Below are 27500 nucleotides of genomic sequence, written 5' to 3' on the forward strand. Positions count from 1 at the left end.
AACGGGCCTTAAAGGGATGTTTGATTATGATTTCTAACTTTAGCTAGTGTGTAATGTTGCTGTTTAAGCATAAACAACATCTGCAAAGTTATGACGCTCAAAGTTCAAAGCAAAGGAAGATATTTGCTTTGGCAGAAATCGCTTTTTAAGGACTACAACAAACGGCTGGTAGGGACTACAACGAGCTACTTCATGTCAGTTAGTGATGTTAGTGATCTCACTAACCCCAAAAATTACATAAACCCCACCCTTGGGAAAAAGTTTTTGAAATGTTCAGTGTGTGTGAGTGTGTGTGTATTTCAAAAACTTTTCCTGGGGGCGGGGTTTATGTAAATTTCTCACACACACATGCTCATTTGCATTTAAAGGGACACACACAAAAAGTTTTTGCTCACCCTGACAATTTTAACATGCTATAAAAAAATATCTGTGGGGTATTTTGAGCTTAAACTTCACATACACACTCAGGGACACGTTAAATCTTGTGAAAAGGGCATTCTAGGACCCGTTTAACAGATGACGAGTGAACATCTGGACTGAAGACACTTACAGGAGTGAACTGAACCACTGTGGCGTCCTGTTTCCCAGCAGACACTTGCTTTCCTTTGGGACTCCAGCAAACTGCAATGAGAGAGAGAGGAACAAGTGTGTAAAAACACCCAAAAAATGTTTTACCAATATTGCGATTTAATATGCGATTATTTTTTAAGCTCTTATTCTTCTGTATTATTCAACAAAGACAAGCAATAAATCATTGTATAGTAGGGGTGGGAATTTTTAGGCACCTCATGATCCAATCTACTTTATTTTCTTATTAATTAATCTTATTAATAAAACTTAAAATCTTTACTTAATTACATGACCTATGTCATTATAAGTATGTTTATAATAAAACACTGACACAATGATGAACAAGAAGCAATAATATTCTCAATAACAAAACGTTTTACTGAATAATTAAGTAAACATAATTTCTTAATTTATCTTTGTTAAGAAACCTCATTGCTGAACTGGCTACTCTCTGCTGTCTCAGACCACGACATCACTTCCTGTCGGCCAGCGTAACTTCTGTTGGGTGCAATTCACAAACTCACCACTAGATGCTGGTAAATATTACACACTGCACCTTTAAAGCACCTTGAACCCTGAATCGTCAAAGTCATTACTATGACATCTAACTAAAAAAAAAAATCAGGATACGGTTAGTTAAACACGGACCGGAGGTGATTCCCGTGGAGGCCGGGAGTTGAGCGAACACACTGACGGAGTCCTGCACGTCCAGCACCATCATGCTGCCATCGGACACACACACGGCCAGACGGGTCGGGTCCACCGGACTCCACTTCAGATCCTGGACCAGCGAGCCTCGAGAGGACGAGGGTCTGAAGGAGGTGAAGGGACGCTTCTCCTGTCGGCCCTGCTGCAGCACGCCGCGCACACACACACACACACACACACACACACACACACCCTTTTCTTTAATTTACTTATATTTTATTGCAATCATATTTATTCTTTAAAGTCCCTCTGTGGTAAAATTCCAGCTTTTAATGTTGTTTATATGTCTATGTTGTGTTTTTAATTGCTCACGCAATAACAGACTCATGTCAACCCTCGCTGAAAACACACCCTTTTCTTTAAATTAATTATTAATTAATTATTAATTATCTTGCGAAACGATCGGTCATTTCAAAAATAAATAAAAAGTTTCAGTTTTATAAGCACAAATGCTCGCCTTGCTCTGTTCTGTGATGCATGAACGAAATGAACGAAATGACTCGAAAAAAGATTTAAGGCGAGCATTTGTGCTTATAAAACTGAAACTTTTTAATTTATTTTTAAAATCACCGATCGTTTCGCAAGATAAGACCCTTATGCATCGTCTGGTGTCGTTTAAAACCATTTGAAGCTGCACTGAAACTGTCATTTGGACCTTGGACTGTTGGGTACCCAGTGAAGTCCATTATATGGAGAAAAATCCTGGAATGTTTTCATCAAAAACCTTAATTTCTTTTCGACTGAAGAAAGAAAGACATGGACATCTTGGATTTTAATAGCAGCACCTCCCATCATGCAACACAGACATTATTACATGGAAATATTCATGAAAGACATTAAGAATAAAAACAAACTAAACAAAGAGCAGGACACAAATAAATCGATATAAACAGTGTGAGAAGAGTGTGTGACCTTGTTGAGGAAGGAGCGCACGTCGTAGAAGTCCAGCGTGAGGTCAGAGGACTCGCTCGCTCCACACACACACAGCGTGAGCTCATCGCTGCTCAGGGCCATGTGATGCATCGCCACGGCAACAGTCACCGTCGCGGCGCTCGAACACTGGACTAATGACACACACACACACACACACACACATCAGTCTGATCGCACTCACACACACGGATTATAGGTTTTACACAAGAAAAACACATACAAGAGAAATCATTTCAACAATAAGAAAGCTATAAAAGCATCTAGAATTTGTGCCATGTTTAATACTCTTTCATAATATGCTTTTATTCATTTGCGTGCCCCCTCTTGTATTTTTTCTCTTTTTTCTCTTTTGTATCTCTTAGCAAATAATTTTCAATAGGTAAATTAGGCTTCCTTATATTCATAGATGTCACCTACGTCACTACCAAATAGAACGCCGCCATATTGACGACGCTCTCGCCCGGTTTGGCCGCCCAAACTGCCCATTTCAATGAGAGAGAGAGAGAGAGAGACAGAGATACATGGAGAAAATATTTATTTCAGGCTCCGGTCCTTATTTGTTACCCCCAGTTTTCTTTTGTCCATTATTACCTGCCCCAGACTTGCCCCAATTTGCCTTCCATGATAATATATATACAAAATTGGTGGTAGTTTGCTCTGACTAGGTTGCGAGTTGTTAGCTAGCTAAGTGGCAAAAAACAGCTGTTAGCTTGCTAGCTGTTAGCCACGGCTAACATTAGGATTAGGGATTAGGATTAGGATTAGGCCTGTCGCGATAGTCAATAAATCAAACGATAAAAAAAATGAGCTCGATCATTTTTCCGGCCGCGATAATTTCCAGTTGTATGCTTGTTTGTTTTCCTCGTCTCTCTCTCTCTCTCTCTACCAAATAGACTGGATGAAAACTCTTTTTAAGACATAACCAACATATTTTACGTGAATACTCTCCAAAACGTACATTTAAACATAATGTTGTGTGTATTTGTCCATTCAGACACGAAACAGAGCTCAGTTCATTACTCGCGCGCTGTATAGGGCTCTATGGCTGCACGCTTTGACATGATACAATATGAGACATTTCTTCTATCCTTTTCTTTTGCTATAGAATAAAATACCAGTTCGGGGTTCCTCTTTTGGCTGTTGTTGCAGCTCCTGCACAACATATTGCAGGCATTACTGAGACCATCAGTCGTCAAGATGGCGGCGCAAAACTACAGTGACGTCATGTGACCCAAACAAATAATTTTTCTTGTTGACTATTGAACTCCGCCCAACTCCAGCTTCCTACGCCCAACTCCAGCTTCCTACGCCCAACTCCAGCTTCCTATGCCCTCCTCCGCCCAACTCCAGCTTCCTATGCCCTCCTCCGCCCCACTCCAGCTTCCTACGCCCCACTCCAGCTTCCTACGCCCCACTCCAGCTTCCTACGCCCTCCTACGCCCCACTCCAGCTTCCTACGCCCAACTCCAGCTTCCTACGCCCAACTCCAGCTTCCTACGCCCAACTCCAGCTTCCTACGCCCTCCTCCGCCCAACTCCAGCTTCCTACGCCCAACTCCAGCTTCCTGCGCCCAACTCCAGCTTCCTGCGCCCTCCTCCGCCCCACTCCAGCTTCCTACGCCCCACTCCAGCTTCCTACGCCCCACTCCAGCTTCCTACACCCCACTCCAGCTTCCTACGCCCTCCTCCGCCCAACTCCAGCTTCCTACGCCCTCCTCCGCCCAACTCCAGCTTCCTACGCCCCACTCCAGCTTCCTACGCCCTCCTCCACCCAACTCCAGCTTCCTACGCCCCCCTCCGCCCAACTCCAGCTTCCTACGCCCTCCTCCGCCCAACTCCAGCTTCCAGCGCCCTCCTCCGCCCAACTCCAGCTTCCAGCTTCCTATGCCCTCCTCCGCCCCACTCCAGCTTCCTACGCCCCACTCCAGCTTCCTACGCCCCACTCCAGCTTCCTACGCCCTCCTCCGCCCAACTCCAGCTTCCTACGCCCCACTCCAGCTTCCTACGCCTTCCTCCGCCCAACTCCAGCTTCCTCCGCCCAACTCCAGCTTCCTACGCCCAACTCCAGCTTCCTACGCCCAACTCCAGCTTCCTACGCCCAACTCCAGCTTCCTACGCCCAACTCCAGCTTCCAACTCCAGCTTCCTACGCCCAACTCCAGCTTCCTACGCCCAACTCCAGCTTCCTACGCCCAACTCCAGCTTCCTACGCCCAACTCCAGCTTCCTACGCCCAACTCCAGCTTCCTACGCCCAACTCCAGCTTCCTACGCCCTCCTCCGCCCCACTCCAGCTTCCTACGCCCCACTCCAGCTTCCTACGCCCCACTCCAGCTTCCTACGCCCTCTACGCCCAACTCCAGCTTCCTCCGCCCAACTCCAGCTTCCTGCGCCCTCCTCCGCCCAACTCCAGCTTCCTACGCCCCACTCCAGCTTCCCTCGCCCCACTCCAGCTTCCTACGCCCTCCTCCGCCCAACTCCAGCTTCCTACACCCCACTCCAGCTTCCTACGCCCCACTCCAGCTTCCTACGCCCTCCTCCGCCCAACTCCAGCTTCCCACGCCCTCCTCCGCCCAACTCCAGCTTCCCACGCCCTCCTCCGCCCAACTCCAGCTTCCCACGCCCAACTCCAGCTTCCCACGCCCAACTCCAGCTTCCCACGCCCAACTCCAGCTTCCCACGCCCAACTCCAGCTTCCCACGCCCAACTCCAGCTTCCCCCGCCCAACTCCAGCTTCCTACGCCCCACTCCAGCTTCCTACGCCCCACTCCAGCTTCCTACGCCCCACTCCAGCTTCCTACGCCCAACTCCAGCTTCCTCCGCCCAACTCCAGCTTCCCACTCCCCCCTCCAGCTTCCCACGACCAACTCCAGCTTCCCACGACCAACTCCAGCTTCCCCCGACCAACTCCAGCTTCCTCCGACCAACTCCATACGCCCAACTCCAGCTTCCTACGCCCTCCTCCAGCTTCCTCCAACCTCCTACGCCCAACTCCAGCTTCCTACGCCCAACTCCAGCTTCCTACGCCCAACTCCAGCTTCCTACGCCCAACTCCGCCCAACTCCAGCTTCCTCCGCCCAACTCCAGCTTCCTCCGCCCAACTCCAGCTTCCTCCGCCCAACTCCAGCTTCCTACGCCCAACTCCAGCTTCCTACGCCCAACTCCAGCTTCCTACGCCCAACTCCAGCTTCCAACTCCAGCTTCCTACGCCCAACTCCAGCTTCCTACGCCCAACTCCAGCTTCCTACGCCCAACTCCAGCTTCCTACGCCCAACTCCAGCTTCCTACGCCCAACTCCAGCTTCCTACGCCCAACTCCAGCTTCCTACGCCCAACTCCAGCTTCCTACGCCCAACTCCAGCTTCCTACGCCCTCCTCCGCCCAACTCCAGCTTCCTACGCCCCACTCCAGCTTCCTACGCCCCACTCCAGCTTCCTACGCCCTCTACGCCCAACTCCAGCTTCCTCCGCCCAACTCCAGCTTCCTGCGCCCTCCTCCGCCCAACTCCAGCTTCCTACGCCCCACTCCAGCTTCCCTCGCCCCACTCCAGCTTCCTACGCCCTCCTCCGCCCAACTCCAGCTTCCTACGCCCCACTCCAGCTTCCTACACCCCACTCCAGCTTCCTACGCCCCACTCCAGCTTCCTACGCCCCACTCCAGCTTCCTATGCCCTCCTCCGCCCAACTCCAGCTTCCCACGCCCTCCTCCGCCCAACTCCAGCTTCCCACGCCCAACTCCAGCTTCCCACGCCCAACTCCAGCTTCCTCCGCCCAACTCCAGCTTCCTCCGCCCAACTCCAGCTTCCTCCGCCCAACTCCAGCTTCCTCCGCCCAACTCCAGCTTCCTACGCCCTCCTCCGCCCAACTCCAGCTTCCTACGCCCCACTCCAGCTTCCTACGCCCCACTCCAGCTTCCTACGCCCCACTCCAGCTTCCTACGCCCTCTACGCCCAACTCCAGCTTCCTCCGCCCAACTCCAGCTTCCTGCGCCCTCCTCCGCCCAACTCCAGCTTCCTACGCCCCACTCCAGCTTCCCTCGCCCCACTCCAGCTTCCTACGCCCTCCTCCGCCCAACTCCAGCTTCCTACGCCCCACTCCAGCTTCCTACACCCCACTCCAGCTTCCTACGCCCCACTCCAGCTTCCTACGCCCTCCTCCGCCCAACTCCAGCTTCCCACGCCCAACTCCAGCTTCCCACGCCCAACTCCAGCTTCCCACGCCCAACTCCAGCTTCCCACGCCCAACTCCAGCTTCCTCCGCCCAACTCCAGCTTCCTCCGATCAACTCCAGCTTCCTACGCCCAACTCCAGCTTCCTCCGCCCAACTCCAGCTTCCTCCACCCAACTCCAGCTTCCTCCGCCCAACTCCAGCTTCCTCCGATCAACTCCAGCTTGTTGTTGTGATGTAGGTGTCCAGCGTCTCACCCGTCTCGTTGGGGTTGCCCTCCTGCCGCCCCGCTGCGATGACGTCTCTCGTCCAGAACACCTTCAGCGTTTGGTCTCGGCCCGCCAGCGTCAGCCCGTATTTATTGGAGACGGAGAGAAGACTGGAGCGCTGCTTCGGCAGATCCACACACGACTCGAACACGCGGATCTTCTTCATCTGACGGAACTGGAAGTCCTGGAGAGAGATATGATTGACATGTGATCGCTTATTATTTTTACATACACTAGTCAAGGCAAAAGTTTTGGATTGATAAGATTTTTAATGTTTTTGTAAGAGTCTCTTCTGCTCACCAAGGCTGTGTTTATTTGATTTTAAAAAAATAATAATAATAATATTCTGTAATATTATTCCAGTGTAAATCAGCTGTTTTCTATGTGAATATATAATAAAGTGTAATTTATTCCTGTGATCAAAGCTGAATTTTCAGCATCATTACTCCAGTCTTCAGTGTCACATGATCATTCAGAAATCACTATAATATGATGATTTGCTGCTCAAAACACATTTATGATTATTATCAATGTTGAAAACAGTTATTTACATTTTTATTTCAGGATTCTTTGATGAATAGACATTTAAAAAAAACAGCATTTATCTGAAATATAAAGCTTTTGTGACATTAAACACAAGCGTTCAAAAGTTTGGGGTCAGTAAGAGTTTTTATATTATTTTGGGGGGAAATAAATAAAATAAATTAATACTTTTATTCATCAAGGATTATAAAAGGAATTATAATCAGGGTGGGAAATTAGCACCCGCCACCAGCCAATGGCTGGTACTTTTTCAAAGTGGCGGGTGACTTTGCCTTGTATACCAGCCACAGTGGTGGGTAGATTGTAAAACATATTTTTATTGGTTACTACTTAAAACATTCCTTGTAACGGATTGAACATCTTTTGTCAAAGAATGCTGTTGCTAAGTAACAATAATGCACTTTTGTCGAGTAACTAATTTGATTGGTTTTCAGCGCTGTGCCTCACGGACCGTGACACATATAGCTGAGCTGAGGTACAGAGACGAAAGGAAAATTAAACAAATGTGGCGACATATACCCGGTGTTAAGAGGCCCGCCGCGGAGTCAGCAGTAACTATGAATGTACAAACTGTTGAGGGCGAAGTAAATAAGAGAAGGTACTCTTCGAACAAGTGGCGCATTGATGACGAAGGGAAAAACGAGGGAATGGTTAAGTTAGCCTACCTTCCCGTCGAACAGTCCATGCACTGTACTTACTGTCGAACCTATGCGTCGTCCGAAAATGCAAACAATTCGTTCGTTAGAGGAACAACTAACCTTAAAATAGAGTCAATAATGAATATGACCGAATGAGAATTCTGTTCAGAAACGTCCATGCGATCGGCAAAAAGGGCAGACCTTTTCGGGACTACGTTTGGATGTGCAAGTAAATTACTAACTTGAAGTTGTGTTTTGTGATGGCTAGATAGCTATCGTTTTTTTAGTTTAACGATAGTTTTAGCAGCCGCGAGGCTAGGAGCCGATACCGTGGGTGCTCCGGAGCTCGATTACGTGTCAGTTAAACTTTTCATCTCCAATCCTATCTGTATTTGAGAGGAGTGGTGCAGTCCTGAGTTGAAAGATAGCCTACTTTATTATCGAGTTAACCCTCTGGGGTCGGCAAACACGCTGGCGCCTTTTGCTGGATTTTTTTTCAAATAGCAGCAAAATATATTTAAATACTCCATTTATGGTCAGACTTAACTAATATTGAAAAATAAACTGTAAAATAACCATGCATAAAATTCTCTCAAAAATTCAAACATGTACATACATGTTGCTCACATATTATGGTAGCCCTTTTTGTGCTAATAGTGCTTTTTTTGTTGTTTTAAAGGGCGTGCGCCCGTGAGCATCCACAGAGGAAAACATAAGTTGGCGCCTGAGTGCAGCATAACTCATATTGTTAAATGGATAAAACGAATTACATATTTGTAATGGACATCAATGTTATCAAAGTCACAGTTCTCATTCATAAATTTGAATTCCGGAAAAAGTGGCTGGTAAAATTGGGCATCCAGCAGCCACTGTGGCAGAAAAGTTAATTTCCCACCCTGTTTATAATGTTACAATTACAAACTAATTTATTTCAGATAAATGCTGTTCTTTTGAACTTTCTATTCATCAAAGAATCCTGAAATAAAAATGTAACTAACTGTTTTCAACATTGATAATAATCATAAATGTTTCTTGATCATCACATCATCATATTACAGTGATTTCTGAAGGATCATGTGACACTGAAGACTGGAGTAATGATGCTGAAAATTCAGCTTTGATCACAGGAATAAAATACATTTTAAAATATATTAAAATAGAAAAGAGTAATTTTAAATTACAATAATATTTCACAATATTGCCCTTTTTTTGGTATTTTTATCAGTTAAACGCAGCCTTCTTTTAAAAAGATTAAAAATCTTAATGATGCAAAACTTTTGACTGGTTAGTATATAATAATGATCATGTGACAGAAGTGAAACTGATTTCATTTTACAGCATGAGTCAGTGACTTTAAATCTATTTTTTATTTTAAATTCAGATAACTGAGTCAAATAATATCAACAATTATGAAATTACCCAACATGTAGAGAATCTGATGGGAAAATATTGTGAAGTGATGACACTTTGTATACATATTTATATTAATATATTTATGAACAAGTCCGCAATAGTTCTAATGTAACTTACGGTAACGTTACCTGTGTATTTATAATATTTTACTCATTAAATTCTCTAAGGATTAGAACTATTTTACAAAAATGACACTACACCAATTTATAAGAGACAGTAAATAGCTTCACACACACGCACGAATTACATGTATTCAAACGAAGAATGTCATCTATATCTGCCAGAGAACGTTGTAATACTACTACTACTAATAATATTATTAATAATAATAATAATAATAATAATAATAACACTAGCCGGTAAGTCTCACCTTCATCTCTCTCTCTGGAATAGAGTCCGGATCGTCCCCCATCTTCACTTAGATTCCCTCACGCTTCGTCAACGACAAGAACAAGTAAATATGTAGGTAATTGCGTTATTAAAGAAGAATTAATGAATTTATTCTGCTCATCTCAAACTCTCTGCGTGTTAGCAAGAACCATAAGCAAGAAACCGCGCTGAACTTTGGCAGGAAATGACGCGTGTTTTGAAGCGGAAACGTGTGTCGTGTCCATCTCGCCAGACAGTGACCTCTACTGGCCAAACGCAGCGGAACATGATTTTTTATTTTTTTTATTGAACAATATGTAATGTACAAACAAACATGAGCTAGCTGATAATAACCAATAATGATGGTAAATTATTGTAATAAATAATAATAAAAGGCTTTTCAATCTTTCAGGCACAAATATGAGCGGGACCCCATCCTACTGTTTAAAAAATAGCTATAGATTAATTTGTATAGGGATACAGTTTAGGCTATACTGTGAAAAATGTGTAAAAATATGTTTATTTTAATTATTTATTTATTTTAGTTTTGCTCTACATTTTTCCAAAGACCTCCTAGGATTCCCCAGCAGACCCAATTGATACTGTGAAAAAAGTATTTGATACATATATGTAAAATATTACTTGGTAAATATTTAATATATACAAGTAGAAATATATACAGTATATATACACGTATATATGTATATATTTATTACAGTTCCATGAACCTTCTTGTATTTTTCATTTCTATTATGTTACATTATTAGATTTTTTCTACTCACAATATATTATATTTATTTATTTTAAAATTTATTTGTATTTGTTTTCGACAGTGTTACTCTAAATTTTTCCACTGAATGTCCTTGCGGCTCCAGTTTGAAAGAATCATGGCTACATTCACATAATCGGTAGACTTTTATACAACATTGTGCGATTTTAAATGCATAATAACGTTATAATAAACTGTAAACCGTAAGTATTTGTATTTCTATAATCGATGTGTCAGTGCAAAGTGACAATATTTGATCATTAAAAGTCTATTTAACGCATTTAACATTAAACTGCTGTCTCTGTCAAGGAAATATTGTTTTATGAGAAGCAGAATAATTATATTCATCCGCACAGAGCCGAAGCACAACCAAAACAACAATATTCTTCCGCAGAATGCGTGCAGTTCTGTGTTTTAACCACTAGAGGGACAAAAGTCACGTTTACTTTTCAAAAGAAACAAGCATCACACAACACAAAGACACTGGGAATGAAAGAGATTTTATTTGTGACGTATTGCAGTAGACATAACTGTTTCTTAGTTCAATAAAAAAGCAGTTTAATGGTTTATTATAAACTCTCTTAAGGAACATGTCTTTACTGCAAAGCATGAAAGCGCATCGCTACAAGCAAAGCTCGAGCGATCGTCTTTGAGTCGTTGTGTTCAGACGAGAAACACTTTGAATAGCAGAGATCCTGAACACTTCTTCCTCTGATTGTCGGCGCTCAAGGCTTTTTAAAGCTCCCAGTGAATATATTTCACACGAACTGTGAGGCGTTTAAAGTGCTGCCGTTATTTACAAGGGGAAAGACACGCACACGAGCATGCAGTTATCAGCAGAGAATTAATGCGAGTATTAATTTGAATAATTAAACAGTCATTCGGTTGCACAGAGGAATATGCAATTACACTACAATGCTGTGGCGGATGGGCGAATACTCGGGGTGTTTTCACTCCAAAATCAAAGGAATAAAACATGAAAGGATCATTTCCATGAAGAAAATAAAACCCATTTTTTAGGACCAAGAATTTTTGCATTGCTGGGTCATTCCTACAGTCCCCATGAAACATTACTGCATATTTTACATAAAATGTTGATCAATCACATGCATAGATGTACCCAGTTAACACAAATTCATAATTAGTACCTAATCATAATTAAAGCTGCAGTCCGTAACTTTATCCGTGTTAAAAATGGATATAATAAGCGAGTATATCATGAAACCACTTTCCAACGTGTGTTTTTGTCTTATCCTGAATCACTACGCTACACCTATAATAAGTGTTTATACTCGGACTATTTTAGACTGTATGCGTGACTCTCAGACATAAACAGAGAGAAGTAGTTCCGGCTACAATGTTCTTCCGCGAGACGAATGTTGTTCTGGTTATTAACCGCTAGAGAGCCACAAGTTACGGACTGCAGCTTTAAAAAATAAAAACTTTTTGAAGCACTTGACAGGCAAATTTCCATGTCCTCAATCATGTTCTCTCAACTCCTCTTTGAAATAAAGGCTATATATATTTCTAATAAAAATAGAAATTTTGAGTATTACATTTACTTATTCTGTTTGACAACTCCAGGAACAAAGTAAGAATCATTCATAAACTTATCTCTCTTTTCCTAATTGTTTTAGAAGATATTGTGTAATTGTGTATTGATTTATACTGGACATAAAAATGTTTGCTTGTTAAAAAAAAAAAAAAAGATTTTATATAGCTATTAAAATTCTTCCTAAATGTAAATCATCTGCTAGCGTGTTGTTCTTTCCTAGCTAGTAATGGGCTTTATGAGCTTAAAACCCTGCTTCATTTTCTTTAAGGCCCATTCACACCAATAACGATAACAATACTTTACCGCACGATATCGTTCTGTTTATTATAAGCATCTGTCTCTTTAAATGCTCGCGCTCTGTAAAGCAGGCCGGATTCTGATTGGCTGTCAATGTATTTTACGTTCATCATCGGGATTCGGCAGGAAAATAATCGTAGTGATCGTATTTCCAGTGACATTTCTCTGTCATTATCGGTATAGTTGTGCTGTGGACTTTGCTATTCTTTTTTAGATCTATATCTGTATATTTAGATCTATATCTTTATTTTTAGATCGATTTTAGCGTATCATTATAGTTGGTGTGAATGGGCCTTTGTGTGAACCCATTCTTTTATTACGAGATTCACCAGAAAACAGCTGTTTTTACTACATTCAAAGGCCGTTTCAGTGATATTTGTTCAGCCAAACAAACACTGAAGGATACACATGAAATTATGGACTGATCTGTGTCTAACATGTTCTGTTTGACAGAGTTTGCATTTCATATTCATAATGTGGAGCTGCTCAGACACAAACACTCGTCTCTCATTCTCACAGACAAACTGAACCTCACATCTGTGCAAAAGCTTTACATTAGCCATTATTAGTGCTGATATCTGGGAAATGCACGAGCTTCTACTGAAAGAAATCGATAAATTAGCACTTTACATTCATTCGAAAAGCTACAACAACAACAGGTTTGCGAAGGACATTCTCCCATATATATCCACTTTCTCTAGTGCAACATTTCGCATGAATTTAGAGCCACATACTAGGCTTTAAAAATAAAACAATATAGGTAAAAGGTTGGCATATAGACGCACGTTTCTTTTCGCTTGGGTTTCTGGGTAAATAATGAGATCCCGCCTTATTTTTCACATGTGTCTGGCTTCCGGTTTCAGTTAGTTTTTCTATACAAAAACAGCTTGATATTGCAAACTGGTATTCTAACTATATTATTTTAATGTTTTGCCTAGCGCAAATAGTTTTATCGTTTACGCATGTTGTTAATTCCTGAAGAATCCGTCATTCACATGCGTTGAAAAATAAGGCGGATAAAAGACGTGCTTGACAACACTAGTGTAAGAACTGGCCTTATAGTGATCATATATTAGTTCCAGCACATTTTAGTGACTCTTCCTACCTTTAGAAATGTATTGCGATCGCTCTAAATAGTCACAGACTACATAAACATGAAATCTATCCGCATTAATCATCTTTCAACGATCCATCATGCAGTTCTGGTCAGAATCTTCAGGGTTGTAGAGGTTATTAAAACAACACAGCTGATAAACAACAAACAATTTCATGACATTTTTTTTTTTTGCATTATTTCCCACACCGTGTTCACGAATGAAGGTTTGATCATTATTATAAATAAACCCCAGACAGCAACATAGTGTCGGCCCACATCTGGTATAAGATTATATCCACATGTATCAAACGTGGGCCGGATCTGGGCCGACACTATGCCTTAAGGCTGAATATTACTTATAATGGTGTTAATAGTCACGATAAGGCACAAGTTCTTCAGTCTCTCTGTGAGATACGAGTCAGGCATCTTTCTGACGAAATAATAAAATGACGCTCGGGCTACTAATGATAAAACAGCAGAAAAGAGTGAAGATGATGTTTATCATCTACTGTTGATTAGAATCATGACAGCTGTCAATCAACAGCACTGACGAGTGCAAAATAAACCAGATCCAATCAAATATAACCAATAATCTGAGATCTACTAGTTTTGATGATTAAAGATGGATTTCCATAACTCAATACACCTGGAGATTCTGACGACTACTGATAAAGACACAACGCTCTAAACGTCTCAGTCATAATATTACTCTTTTTTTGCATCATTAAATGTTTATGAGGTTACACTACCGGTCAAAAGTTTGGATTTTTTTTTATCAATGTATCAAAAAAATCAAAAAAAATTAATAATCAAAAAGATATTATATATATATAAAAAATTATGATTTCTGCAGGATCATGTGACACTGAAGACTGGAGTAATGATGCTGAAAATTCAGCTTTGATCACAGGAATAAATTACACTTTACTATATATTCACATTGAAAATAGCTGTTTTATATTGTAATATTTTTTTTAATTACTTAAAAAAACCAAATCAAATAAATGCAGCCTTGGTGAGCTAGAAGAGACTCTTTCAAAAACATAAAACATTCCAAAGTATATTCCAAACTTTTGACCACTAGTTTAAATCAAATTAATCTTTTTCATTAAGAAAACACACACACAAAAAATCAAGTGCTTTCCAACCCTGCTCCTGCAGAACTGTTCACCACACACTTCGAGTCTCTGAAGGCCAAAGATCACGTGATTTTCATGTTTGTGTCACATTGCTCGTTCTGTTAGTGTCCTCTAGACTAGTGCATGTAGGGAGCAGAAAACGCTTGGCAGTAAAGCAGACTTCAGCAGCTCTTGTGTCTCAGATCTGCTTTCCTTAAACCATCAAGTGCAAAAGTGATGAAGCCAGCGGGTGCATTCAAGAGGAAAACCTCGTCCTTCGGGATTCGCTGGGTTTCAGGGATGCAGGATATATCCAGGCTGCGAGTTTCGATCAGATTTGGCATGCATGCAAGCGGTGGAAGTGACGTCATGTGAGCGTTCAGACGTCAAACACACACAGGAATCTGAAGCATGAGGATGTAAACCGTGCAGTGACACCAAACACTCCTTCAGATTCAAACGCTTCGAGATCACGGGTGAACCTCACAAAAGAACATGATCGGGTCGCAGTTTTGCACTATATTGTGACGTTATTCTAATGAAAATTAAATCAGATTCTCATTGGATTAATTAATGATTATAATACAGTACTCTAAATAAATATGAACATAATTATGTTTGCATTGTACAGTAGTGGCCAAAAGTGATATCTGGTCTAGGAAAATTGACATCTTCATCCTTTATTCAAGTATTATAAAAAAAAAATTGTGTGTAAAAATAGGAACTCGATGAAAGATGACAAATTGTGCAACATAATTTTTGGCCATGCTGTCAGACATAGAAATTACCAAAAAGACGCACCAAAAAACCACAAATTAAATATTAATAACTCATGTTGTAATCAATGCATACTTTTTGCATAGTAAAATAAAACCAGTCACACTTTTTCTCATAATTTTTTATCTGTTAAATACCTCAACCAAGTTTAGTGTTTTATTCTTCCCTCATATTTAAAATATATACAATATTTCCCACATATTTTGATGGTTTAATCCTTGTAGGGTCATTAAAAACATCCACACATCACTTTTTGGCCACTACTGTATATATTATAATAATTACTATTTATTTCTAAACATTTATATGTTTATTCACATATTTTTATTACCTGTATATTAGATTAATAATAATATAATGGGGATTAATTGTCATAAATAATAGGCATGTTTACATGCACTGGAATCCGATTTAAGATTCTGATATTTATGATTATATGAACCCTAAACGTGTCACATGTTTGTTTCCGTACGTGAAGGTTTTCACTCATTATATGGATGCATGTAAACGTGAATGTTAAACGCTTCATTTTCTTTTTAGAAAATACAGTCCTAGTTTTTTTCCTCTTGATTTCGGGGTGTAACGGGATCCGCTCCTGCTTTTGCGAGATTCACCGCAAGATATTTATGGCAATGTAATCTCAAGAACGGAACGTGCAAAACGTAATATAATGTTTCACAATGAAGGTTGTTTCATCACAGCACCCGTGACTTCTGCTCTCTGGGGGAAAACGCCACCGTCTAGATGATTTTCAACTCGAAATACTAGTTTCCAGGACAGTGTTTTTCTTCACGAGCGCAGATGCCTGTGTGTGTTTGGCTTTCTGAATACACAGATTCTTCCCTTCAGCATGTATTCACACGGTGGATATGAACTGAAAGGTGGTTCCTGTCAGACACACTGCAAAAAAGGCTTTTCTTACAGTGTTTTTGTCTTGTTTCCAGTCCAAATATCTAAAATTACTTCAATCAAGATGCATTTACTAGATGGGTAAAATGCCATATGATATTATGTCTTGTTTTCTGGGATATAAATCAAAATTAAGTGATTTGTTGCTTGCAAAAAGCATCATTATCTTCCAATGGAGTAAAAAATAATAATGATCTTAATTCAAACAGAAACAAGATAATTTTTTTCACCCCATTGGGAGATAATTTTGCTTGTTTTAAGCAACAAATCACTTAGTTTTGATTTATTTCCCCAGAAAACAAGACATAATATCGTATAGCATTTTACTCATCAAGTAAATGCATCTTGATTGAAGAACTTTTAGACATTTGAACTGGGAAAAAGACAAAAATACTAAGAAAAGACATTTTTGCAGTGCAGGAAGGAACTCACTGCCCGTTTATTCTCAGGCCGTCTACAAACTCCGCCTCCTCCTCGCGCTCCTCAGGGGGCGTGGCCACAGAGGCCCCACCCCCAGCTCGAGACTTGACAGGCTCCGCCCCCATTGTCCCATCAGCGCTGTCATTCTGAGCTTCTTCTTCTTCATCCTCGTCCTCCTCTCCGGGAATATCCACACCGTCTCCATCCAGCGTTAAGATAGTTCTGGCGGGTCGTTTGAGCTCGAGCCGCGGCTCCAGATTCAGGCCCGAGGGAAGCAGGTTCTCGAACGGCATCTGAACGCCCAAACTCACGCCCGCGACCGAACCCTGATACACCTCCATCCCGTCCGGCAACATGGACTGGATCTTGGGAAGCCAGCGCTTGCGTACGCGACGAGCGTTGGTGCACATATCAGCCGCGATGACGTTCATCTCGCTCTCCTTAAAGTTGGGCGCGAAGTTCTGACAGTAAACTGAAGAAAAAACAGAACGTTAGTAGGAGCTTTAAAGGGGGGGGTTGATTATGATTAAAAATTTACGTAAACCCCGCCCCAATGTTTAGAAGATAATTAACTTCAGATCAGCAACATAAATTCATCAAATAACTCCTGTTGTCTACATGTTGTCACTCCTTTTTGATTCTCTCAATCTTTGTCTGACTCCGGTTTAAACATAAAAGGCTAAAAGTTTTTGACATTTTCACACACACACACACACACACACAAACAAGCTCTTGAAACTCCGCCCCCTGCACCGGGACCAGCAGCTCATTTGCATTTAAAGGGACACACAAAAACTGCACGTTTTTGCTCACCCTCAAAAAGAGACAATTTTACTTGCTATAAATAATTATCTGTGGGGTATTTTGAGCTAAAACTTCAAATAAACACTCTGGGGACATCAGAGACTTATTTTACACCCTGTTATGGCATTATAGGACCCTTTTAATAGAAGAAAACGTCCCTGATGAACATTGAGTTTTCTAGGAGTGAAATACAAAAGGTTTTCCTCACAAGATTAGAACCAGTGTAGGTGGATCTTCTCCTAGTATTAAAAACTTGTGTTGCACAATAGGGAGCATGAATTAATGGTTGATTATGAATGCATAAAGAGCGTAACGCACGTTTGACGGCGTTTAGGACTCGACTGTCCAGTGGTTTTCGACTGGGGTCGCTGGTTGAAGATCGGATCCCCGTCCCACAGCTGTTCGCTAACGTGTTTCTGCAGGATCAACAAACAGAAAGCAATGAGAGAACACTCAATATCTCAATAACTGCACTTCAGATGAATGCGGTTTCAAGATTTATTAAACAGTGCTTTACTGAATAAACTATAACTCTGTCTGTCTTTAAATAAAAAAGTTGGTTACACTTTATAATAAGGTTTCATTTATTAATATATACTTTAAAAGTCCCCCTGTGGTGAAAATCCAGCTTTTAATGTTGTTTAAATGTCTATGTGGTGTTTTTAATACGCTTTAAGACAAACCATGTGTAAATTCATAAGTCGACAGCATTGCTGAGTATTTTCTGCTTAAAACTGCAGTGAACCAAAGACAGTCTCAAAAACACGCTTTGAAATCGCTGGTGTTTCTGACGTCACAAACTACCTTGTAACCAATCAGATCAACGTGTGATCGTCAACGAGTGGAACTCTGAGTGAGTGAGTGAGTGGAGGCGGGGCTCATTTGCATATTCATAGAACCGCGTATACTAAATGAGGCAAGGGTGTCGAGTTACATTCAAGATATTTTAAGGCATTAAGACATTTTTTTCAATGAAAAAAAAAGTTAAAATATGTAATTTTGGTAATTAAAGATGAGTTTTAAGGGATGAAATTATTGACTACAGGGGGACTTTAAGCATTTATTAATCTTAATTTCCAACATTTACAGACAAGCCCCTTCAAACAGAGCGTTCAAATCAGAAATCATTATTATTGAAATGATTTAATCACAAACCTATCAAAGAAGGTCGCGAGGAGCCTCCGCAGCAACACCTTGTGTTTGACGCCGGCGCACAGATGGCAGTTCATCAGCTGACCTCTAGTCATGAACACACCCGTGCCTGAACACACACAACCACAGTACACACAACATCAGGAACGCCACTAAGCTAAACATTTTAACTAACAGATATCACTATATTTTTCCTAGTACATTAAGACAATTGTTTTCTTGTATAGGTTTTCTTGTACAGTACTATCAATTCTATTTCAGTCTTTCTACTTTTAAAATGTATTTTATTGCGTTACTTTGTATTTATTTGTGAAATTTGCGAGCAATTTACATTTATGCATTTGGCAGACGTGACTTACATTGCATTTCAAGGAACACATTTACATTCTTGTCAGTAATTGCTTTTCCCTGGGAATCGAACCCATGAACTTGTCGTTGCAAGCGCCAGCGCTCTACTGTTTGAGCTCCAGGAAAGCTAATTTCTGAGTGAAAACGATTTAGAGTACACCAATTTTTTTAATTTATAAAGTAATGTGTTACTTAACTTGTTACATCAAAAAAGTAATAGGATTATGTAATGCAAAGTACTTGTAATGCGTTACTTTATTTGTTACATCAGAAAGTAATCTGATTGCATAATGCACATTACTTGTAATGCGTTACTTTATTTGGTACATCAGAAAGTAATCTGATTGCATAATGCACATTACTTGTAATGCGTTATTTTATTTGTTACATCAGAAAGTAACCTGATTGCGTAATGCACATTACTTGTAATGCGTTACTTTATTTGGTACATCAGAAAGTAGTCTGATTGCATAATGCACATTACTTGTAATGCGTTACTTTATTTGGTACATCAGAAAGTAATCTGATTGCATAATGCACATTACTTGTAATGCGTTACTTTATTTGGTACATCAGAAAGTAATCTGATTGCATAATGCACATTACTTGTAATGCTGTATTTTATTTGTTACATCAGAAAGTAACCTGATTGTGTAATGCACATTACTTGTAATGCGTTACTTTATTTGGTACATCATAAAGTAATCTGATTGCGTAATGCACAGTACTTGTAATGCGTTACTTTATTTGTTACATCAGAAAGTAATCTGATTGCATAATGCACATTACTTGTAATGCGTTACTTTATTTGGTACATCAGAAAGTAATCTGATTGCGTAATGCACAGTACTTGTAATGCGTTACTTTATTTGTTACATCAGAAAGTAATCTGATTGCATAATGCACATTACTTGTAATGCGTTACTTTATTTGGTACATCAGAAAGTAATCTGATTGCGTAATGCACAGTACTTGTAATGCGTTACTTTATTTGTTACATCAGAAAGTAATCTGATTGCATAATGCACAGTACTTGTAATGCTGTATTTTATTTGTTACATCAGAAAGTAATCTGATTGCATAATGCACATTACTTGTAATGCGTTATTTTATTTGTTACATCAGAAAGTAACCTGATTGCGTAATGCACATTACTTGTAATGCGTTACTTTATTTGGTACATCAGAAAGTAATCTGATTGCGTAATGCACAGTACTTGTAATGCGTTACTTTATTTGTTACATCAGAAAGTAATCTGATTGTGTAATGCACAGTACTTGTAATGCGTTACTTTATTTGTTACATCAGAAAGTAATCTGATAGTGTAATGCACAGTACTTGTAATGCGTTACTTTATTTGTTACATCAGAAAGTAGTCTGATTGCGTAATGCACAGTACTTGTAATGCGTTACTTTATTTGTTACATCAGAAAGTAATCTGATTGCGTAATGCACATTACTTGTAATGCGTTACTTTATTTGTTACATCAGAAAGTAATCTGATTGCGTAATGCACATTACTTGTAATGCGTTACTTTATTTGTTACATCAGAAAGTAATCTGATTGTGTAATGCACAGTACTTGTAATGCGTTACTTTATTTGTTACATCAGAAAGTAATCTGATTGCGTAATGCACAGTACTTGTAATGCGTTACTTTATTTGTTACATCAGAAAGTAATCTGATTGCGTAATGCACATTACTTGTAATGCGTTACTTTATTTGTTACATCAGAAAGTAATCTGATTGCGTAATGCACAGTACTTGTAATGCGTTACTTTATTTGTTACATCAGAAAGTAATCTGATTGCGTAATGCACATTACTTGTAATGCGTTACTTTATTTGTTACATCAGAAAGTAATCTGATTGCGTAATGCACAGTACTTGTAATGCGTTACTTTATTTGTTACATCAGAAAGTAATCTATTTGCGCAATGCACATTACTTGTAATGCGTTACTTTATTTGTTACATCAGAAAGTAATCTGATTGCATAATGCACAGTACTTGTAATGCGTTACTTTATTTGTTACAGCAGAAAGTAATCTGATTGCATAATGCACAGTACTTGTAATGCGTTACTTTATTTGTTACATCAGAAAGTAATCTGATTGCGTAATGCACAGTACTTGTAATGCGTTACTTTATTTGTAACATCAGAAAGTAATCTGATTGCATAATGCACAGTACTTGTAATGCGTTACTTTATTTGTAACATCATAAAGTAATCTGATTGCATAATGCACAGTACTTGTAATGCGTTACTTTATTTGTTACATCAGAAAGTAATCTGATTGCGTAATGCACAGTACTTGTAATGCGTTACTTTATTTGTTACATCAGAAAGTAATCTGATTGCATAATGCACAGTACTTGTAATGCGTTACTTTATTTGTTACATCAGAAAGTAATCTGATTGCATAATGCACAGTACTTGTAATGCGTTACTTTATTTGTTACATCAGAAAGTAATCTGATTGTGTAATGCACAGTACTTGTAATGCGTTACTTTATTTGTTACATCAGAAAGTAATCTGATTGCATAATGCACAGTACTTGTAATGCGTTACTTTATTTGTTACATCAGAAAGTAATCTGATTGCATAATGCACAGTACTTGTAATGCGTTACTTTATTTGTTACATCAGAAAGTAATCTGATTGCGTAATGCACAGTACTTGTAATGCGTTACTTTATTTGTTACATCAGAAAGTAATCTGATTGCATAATGCACAGTACTTGTAATGCGTTACTTTATTTGTTACATCAGAAAGTAATCTGATTGCGTAATGCACAGTACTTGTAATGCGTTACTTTATTTGTTACATCAGAAAGTAATCTGATTGCGTAATGCAGAGTACTTGTAATGCGTTACTTTATTTGTTACATCAGAAAGTAATCTGATTGTGTAATGCACAGTACTTGTGCATTATGCAATCAGATTACTTTCTGATGTAACAAATAAAGTAACGCATTACATTACTTGTAATGCGTTACTTTATTTGTTACATCAGAAAATGATCTGATTGCATAATGCACATTACTTGTAATGCGTTACTTTATTTGTTACATCAGAAAGTAATCTGATTGCATAATGCACATTACTTGTAATGCGTTACTTTATTTGTTACATCAGAAAGTAATCTGATTGCGTAATGCACATTACTTGTAATGCGTTACCCCCAACCCAGTCTTTGACCATAAGGAAATGAGTGATTTCACGAACCTCCCACTAGTTCCAGCTTCTCTCCGGGATCTCCCTCCGTGTATAGTTTAGGATGACAGCGATAGCCGATCTGACTAATGAGACTGGCCGGCAGCGCCACCAGATCCCGACGGATCAGCACACAGGAGCGGTTCTCCAGAGACACGGGCATCACCATATCCGGCCTCTCTGACACTGCAAGAGAACGAGTGACAGGAACGTGCAAATGAAAAACCTCTCTGAGGGCAGAAATTATGTTTTGAAATGAAAACTGGAAGTTTGTCAGTCGAATTAGATCATCAGATGCATTGCGTCACTGCTTTTAAAAGCTATTCTAAGGGTTTCAGGCACTGTTCTGCACACTACAAAAAATGATATGATCAACAATTCATGCTAACATAAGTTCCATTACTTTAACTCATTAATATAATTGAATGAATATAATTTAAGTTATACACTTAATGGTGATTAACTGATTGACTGATGACAAAGGAGACCTAAAAGTGTTAACAAATGTTTTTTTACAGTCACTTTATTCAGGGAAAGATCCTGCTCTCTGCTTTCTAGACGCATCAGATTGCATCAACTCAATAAAGCTCTGCACTGGCACGAATAATAGAAAAGTTCTGCTTTCCGTTTGTCCTTCAGTCCTTAAACTGACACTCGCCAATCACACACACACACACACACACACACAAACACACACACACACGTGTGCGCTCAAATAACCCACAATGTGACCCTCTCGAGTGTAACTGATTACAGACAGAGTGCATTTCACAATCTCTGACACCCGAGTGCGGGACTAGAGATGCATGATGGGAGATTTCTACACAATAATGAAGCTGATCCATTTAAACAGTCATCCAACATAATATGGGGCAAATCAAACTGATAACACAGAGCACACAGTGTTACTTCATATGCAGAACGCCGTGAGCTTCATGAAACTGTCAAAACATAAAAGTAACTGGCTAATTCAGACACAATTATTAGTCTTTTTGGTAACACTTTATTGTACAGTGACTTTGTTACATATGTTACATGTACTTACTATGGCAATAACAGTAAATTATGCATAATTAAATGCAACTAATCCTAATCATACCCTAATCCTATAGTAAATACACGCAGTTACTTAAATATATAATTACACGGTAACAATGACTCCTTAAAATGAAGTGTAACCCTAATCCTAACCCTTTAAAGTAAGTACATGTTACTTAATATTCCCCAGTACTTAAATGTATAGTTAGAGTGTAACAAAGACACCTTAAAATGAAGTGTAACCGTCTTTTTGTGACTGATCTTCAATCCCCTAGCGTTCTGAAGTGTATCCGGGTCGGTGAGTTTTGAAAGTGAAATGGGTTATTAAGAATTGTGTGATTAATTTGCACCACTTCCTACGAATGAACCTCTAATTAAAGCAGTGATTCTCCTCATGCTTCTGAGCGAGTGAGCTGTGGAGACAGACGTTCTGTACAATTACATCAGGTTATGTTTAGCAGTTTTCTCTGCCATCAGCTGAACAGACGTCACGATTCACACTTCTGTTCACGAGCCTGTTTTATCTCTCATAACAGCCGTTTCAACAGCTTTATTTCTCTCTTTCTCGTAATGAATCGTTCGTGAGCTCAAGGATGGATCGAGACCCTCTCTGTTCCTTAACCACTGCACCGAAATATAATTATTATAATATAATAATTATATTTCCCTCTCTGTTCCTTAACCACTGCACCGAAATATAATTAAGTGTATCAGTTTTACTTTTGCCTCTGGCTCATCTTACCCGACTTCACACATTGACACAAAGTCTGTAATCTATTTAACAGTGGCCTCTGGTTTTGTAAATGCTTTTAAAAGATTCAAAAATACATTAAAAATGTGAAATATTATTCCAATGTAAAACAGCTGTTTTCAGCCTCACATGATCCTTCAGAAATCCGTATAATATGATGATCTGATGCTCAAGAAACATTTATGATTATTATCAATTATGAAAAGAGTAATATTTTTGTGGAAACTGATACATTTTAGTTCACAGGATCCTTTGATGAATAAAATGTTCAAAAGAACAGCGTTTCTTTGAAAGATTTATTTTGGAACATTATAAATGTCTTTACTGTCGCTTTTGATTAATTTAATGCGTCCTTGATGTACAAAAATATTAATTTATTAAATTTACTATATATTCACATAGAAAACAGCTGATTTACATTGTTTTTGTGGTATTTTTAATCAAATAAAATCATGCCTTAGTGAGCAGAAGAGACTTCTTTGAAAAACATAAAAAATTTAACCAATCCCAATATATATAAAAGAAATGAATAAATAATGAAATAAAAATCTGCTGTCTCTATGGGAGTTTAACATAGGGGTGTCCTGACTTATACACCCTGTATTTTGAGGAAGAACATTTATTTATTTATGATACATTATTCATTCACAAAGAAAATTGGTGTCCTTAAAGTTTGGATTTTTCCTCATTTTTTAAATTAAGACATTAAGATCAATTTCCAAAAGATGATTTTTTATTCCTCTTTTTAGGCAACTTTAGCATGGGGTCCTAACTTATTCACATCACTATATATATATATATATATACAGGTCCTTCTCAAAAAATTAGCATATTGTGATAAAGTTCATTATTTTCCATAATATAATGATAAAAATTAAACTTTCATATATTTTAGATTCATTGCACACCAACTGAAATATTTCAGGTCTTTTATTGTTTTAATACTGATGATTTTGGGATACAGCTCATGAAAACCCAAAATTCCTGTCTCAAAAAATTAGCATATTTCATCCGACCAATAAAATAAGTGTTTTTAATACAACAAAAAAAAGTCAACCTTCAAATAATTATGTTCAGTTATGCACTCAATAGTCAATACTTGGTCGGGAATCATTTTGCAGAAATGACTGCTTCAATGCGGCGTGGCATGGAGGCAATCAGCCTGTGGCACTGCTGAGGTGTTATGGAGGCCCAGGATGCTTCGATAGCGGCCTTAAGCTCATCCAGAGTGTTGGGTCTTGCGTCTCTCAACTTTCTCTTCACAATATCCCACAGATTCTCTATGGGGTTCAGGTCAGGAGAGTTGGCAGGCCAATTGAGCACAGTAATACCATGGTCAGTAAACCATTTACCAGTGGTTTTGGCACTGTGAGCAGGTGCCAGGTCGTGCTGAAAAAAGAAATCTTCATCTCCATAAAGCTTTCCAGCAGATGGAAGCATGAAGTGGTCCAAAATCTCCTGATAGCTATCTGCATTGACCCTGCCCTTGATAAAACACAGTGGACCAACACCAGCAGCTGGCATGGCACCCCAGACCATCACTGACTGTGGGTACTTGACACTGGACTTCAGGCATTTTGGCATTTCCTTCTCCCCAGTCTTCCTCCAGACTCTGGCACCTTGATTTCCGAATGACATGCAAAATTTGCTTTCATCCGAAAAAAGTACTTTGGACCACTGAGCAACAGTCCAGTGCTGCTTCTCTGTAGCCCAGGTCAGGCGCTTCTGCCGCTGTTTCTGGTTCAAAAGTGTCTTGACCTGGGGAATGCGGCACCTGTAGCCCATTTCCTGCACACGCCTGTGCACGGTGGCTCTGGATGTTTCTACTCCAGACTCAGTCCACTGCTTCCGCAGGTCCCCCAAGGTCTGGAATCGGTCCTTCTCCACAATCTTCCTCAGGGTCCGGTCACCTCTTCTCGTTGTGCAGCGTTTTTTGCCACACTTTTTCCTTCCCACAGACTTCCCACTGAGGTGCCTTGATACAGCACTCTGGGAACAGCCTATTTGTTCAGAAATGTCTTTCTGTGTCTTACCCTCTTGCTTGAGGGTGTCAATGATGGCCTTCTGGACAGCAGTCAGGTCGGCAGCCTTACCCATGATTGCGGTTTTGAGTAATGAAACAGGCTGGGAGTTTTTAAAAGCCTCAGGAATCTTTTGCAGGTGTTTAGAGTTAATTAGTTGATTCAGATGATTAGGTTAATAGCTCGTTTAGAGACCCTTTTCATGATATGCTAATTTTTTGAGACAGGAATTTGGGGTTTTCATGAGCTGTATGCCAAAATCATCAGTATTAAAACAATAAAAGACCTGAAATATTTTAGTTGGTGTGCAATGAATCTAAAATATATGAAAGTTTAATTTTTATCATTACATTATGGAAAATAATGAACTTTATCACAATATGCTAATTTTTTGAGAAGGACCTGTATATATATATATAAAATGAATATTTTGACACTATATATCTGTCTGTGCAGAGAGAGAGAGTGGGATTACTTCCATAAGGATTAGCGGAGCTTATATATATATATATATATATATATATATATATATATATATATATATATATATATATATATTAGGGATGCCACAACTCTCAATATAATATTGAACCGTTCGGTACGACGTCCACGGTTCAATACACGCTTGTGAATTGCGTTTTTTTCGGTTTTACGTTTAAATAATTTATGTGCGTTTTTAATTTCTCTGCGAATTGACTGTTTGTGTGTGCCTGTAAGTCTACGAGCTGAGATGAGGAAACTCCTCCCCGCGAGTAAATATTCAATCATGCTCTAAAGTTTTGCTCTAAATATTTTGACACTATATATCTGTTTGTGCAGAGAGAGCGAGTGGGATTACTTCCGTAAGGATTAGCAGAGCGTATATATATGTATATATATATGTATAAGAAATGATCATTTTGACACTATATATCTGTTTGTGCAGAGAGAGAGAGTGGGATTACTTCCGTAAGGATTAGCGGTGCGTATATATAGGTATATATATATGTATAAGAAATGAATATTTTGACACTATATATCTGTTTGTGCAGAGAGAGAGAGAGAGTGGGATTACTTCCGTAAGGATTAGCGGAGCGCCCGCACAGATGGCTATAGCTCTCCTCGGTGTCGAACGCCTCCTCCTCGAACTCCTCGTCCTCGTTCTGGTATGACGTGGGGCTGTCGGTGGTCGGGATGCTGGAGGCTCCGGGACTGGACCGTTCCCCGACACACACTCGACCCGTTCTCCTCGGCTCCTCCAGCTTAATCCTGCGGGACGGCACCAGCGCGGTGCTGGGACTCTGCGGCCCCGAGTGGGGCTCGTCTACAGACGCCGAGGCCGAGTCGCAGTGAGGAGAGCTGGCCTTGAACATCAGGTCCATTCCTCGCTCCACGATGTGCTGGATCTGAAGATACCCGGCCGTGTACATCAGAACCAGCTGTTCTCCGGCCGCCATGCTGAGCTTCCCAGTGTAGCAGAAGCCCAGGATCTGCTGGAAGCAGCCCGGCGTGACCGAGGACGGCAGCTCGAACTGGGCTTTGGTGCTGGCGCTGAACAGGTCCCGGAAGTACAGGCTGCTGGCCGCCAGAACCGCGCGGTGGGCCTTGAACGCCTGGTTCTTCACCACGATGGACACGTCGCAGTA

At 40.1% G+C, this 27500-nt stretch overlaps 2 protein-coding genes across 4 annotated transcripts in view; both read right to left on the minus strand.

Moving 5' to 3' along the window:
• nup214 (nucleoporin 214) overlaps positions 1-9816 on the minus strand; it is a 96578-nt gene extending 86762 nt beyond the window's left edge. For 2 of the 3 annotated variants that reach the window (XM_077213907.1, XM_077213904.1), the window contains exons 1-5: positions 9606-9805; positions 6630-6825; positions 2191-2342; positions 1219-1420; positions 551-621 (exon numbers count right to left, since the gene is read on the minus strand). In XM_077213907.1, the coding sequence (XP_077070022.1) occupies positions 551-621; positions 1219-1420; positions 2191-2342; positions 6630-6825; positions 9606-9647 (663 nt within the window). In that variant the 5' untranslated portion in view covers positions 9648-9805. Of the gene's footprint in view, positions 1-550; positions 622-1218; positions 1421-2190; positions 2343-6629; positions 6826-9605 lie in introns of all 3 variants that reach the window. The other variant, XM_077213905.1, reaches the window with a different exon arrangement.
• Positions 9817-10857: 1041 nt separating this feature from the next.
• nacc2 (NACC family member 2) overlaps positions 10858-27500 on the minus strand; it is a 41711-nt gene continuing 25068 nt past the window's right edge. Inside the window, exons 2-6 of the mRNA XM_077213911.1 lie at positions 26930-27500; positions 22078-22251; positions 18505-18610; positions 17668-17765; positions 10858-17017 (exon numbers count right to left, since the gene is read on the minus strand). The exon at positions 26930-27500 is cut by the window's right edge and continues 136 nt beyond it. Coding sequence (XP_077070026.1) covers positions 16554-17017; positions 17668-17765; positions 18505-18610; positions 22078-22251; positions 26930-27500 — 1413 coding nt within the window. The 3' untranslated portion in view covers positions 10858-16553. The remainder of the gene's footprint in view (positions 17018-17667; positions 17766-18504; positions 18611-22077; positions 22252-26929) is intronic.

This window comes from Siphateles boraxobius, unplaced genomic scaffold, assembly GCF_051911475.1.
Source record: "Siphateles boraxobius isolate OS27281-9 unplaced genomic scaffold, OSU_SipBor_1 67, whole genome shotgun sequence".
Lineage (NCBI taxonomy): Eukaryota > Metazoa > Chordata > Actinopteri > Cypriniformes > Leuciscidae > Siphateles > Siphateles boraxobius.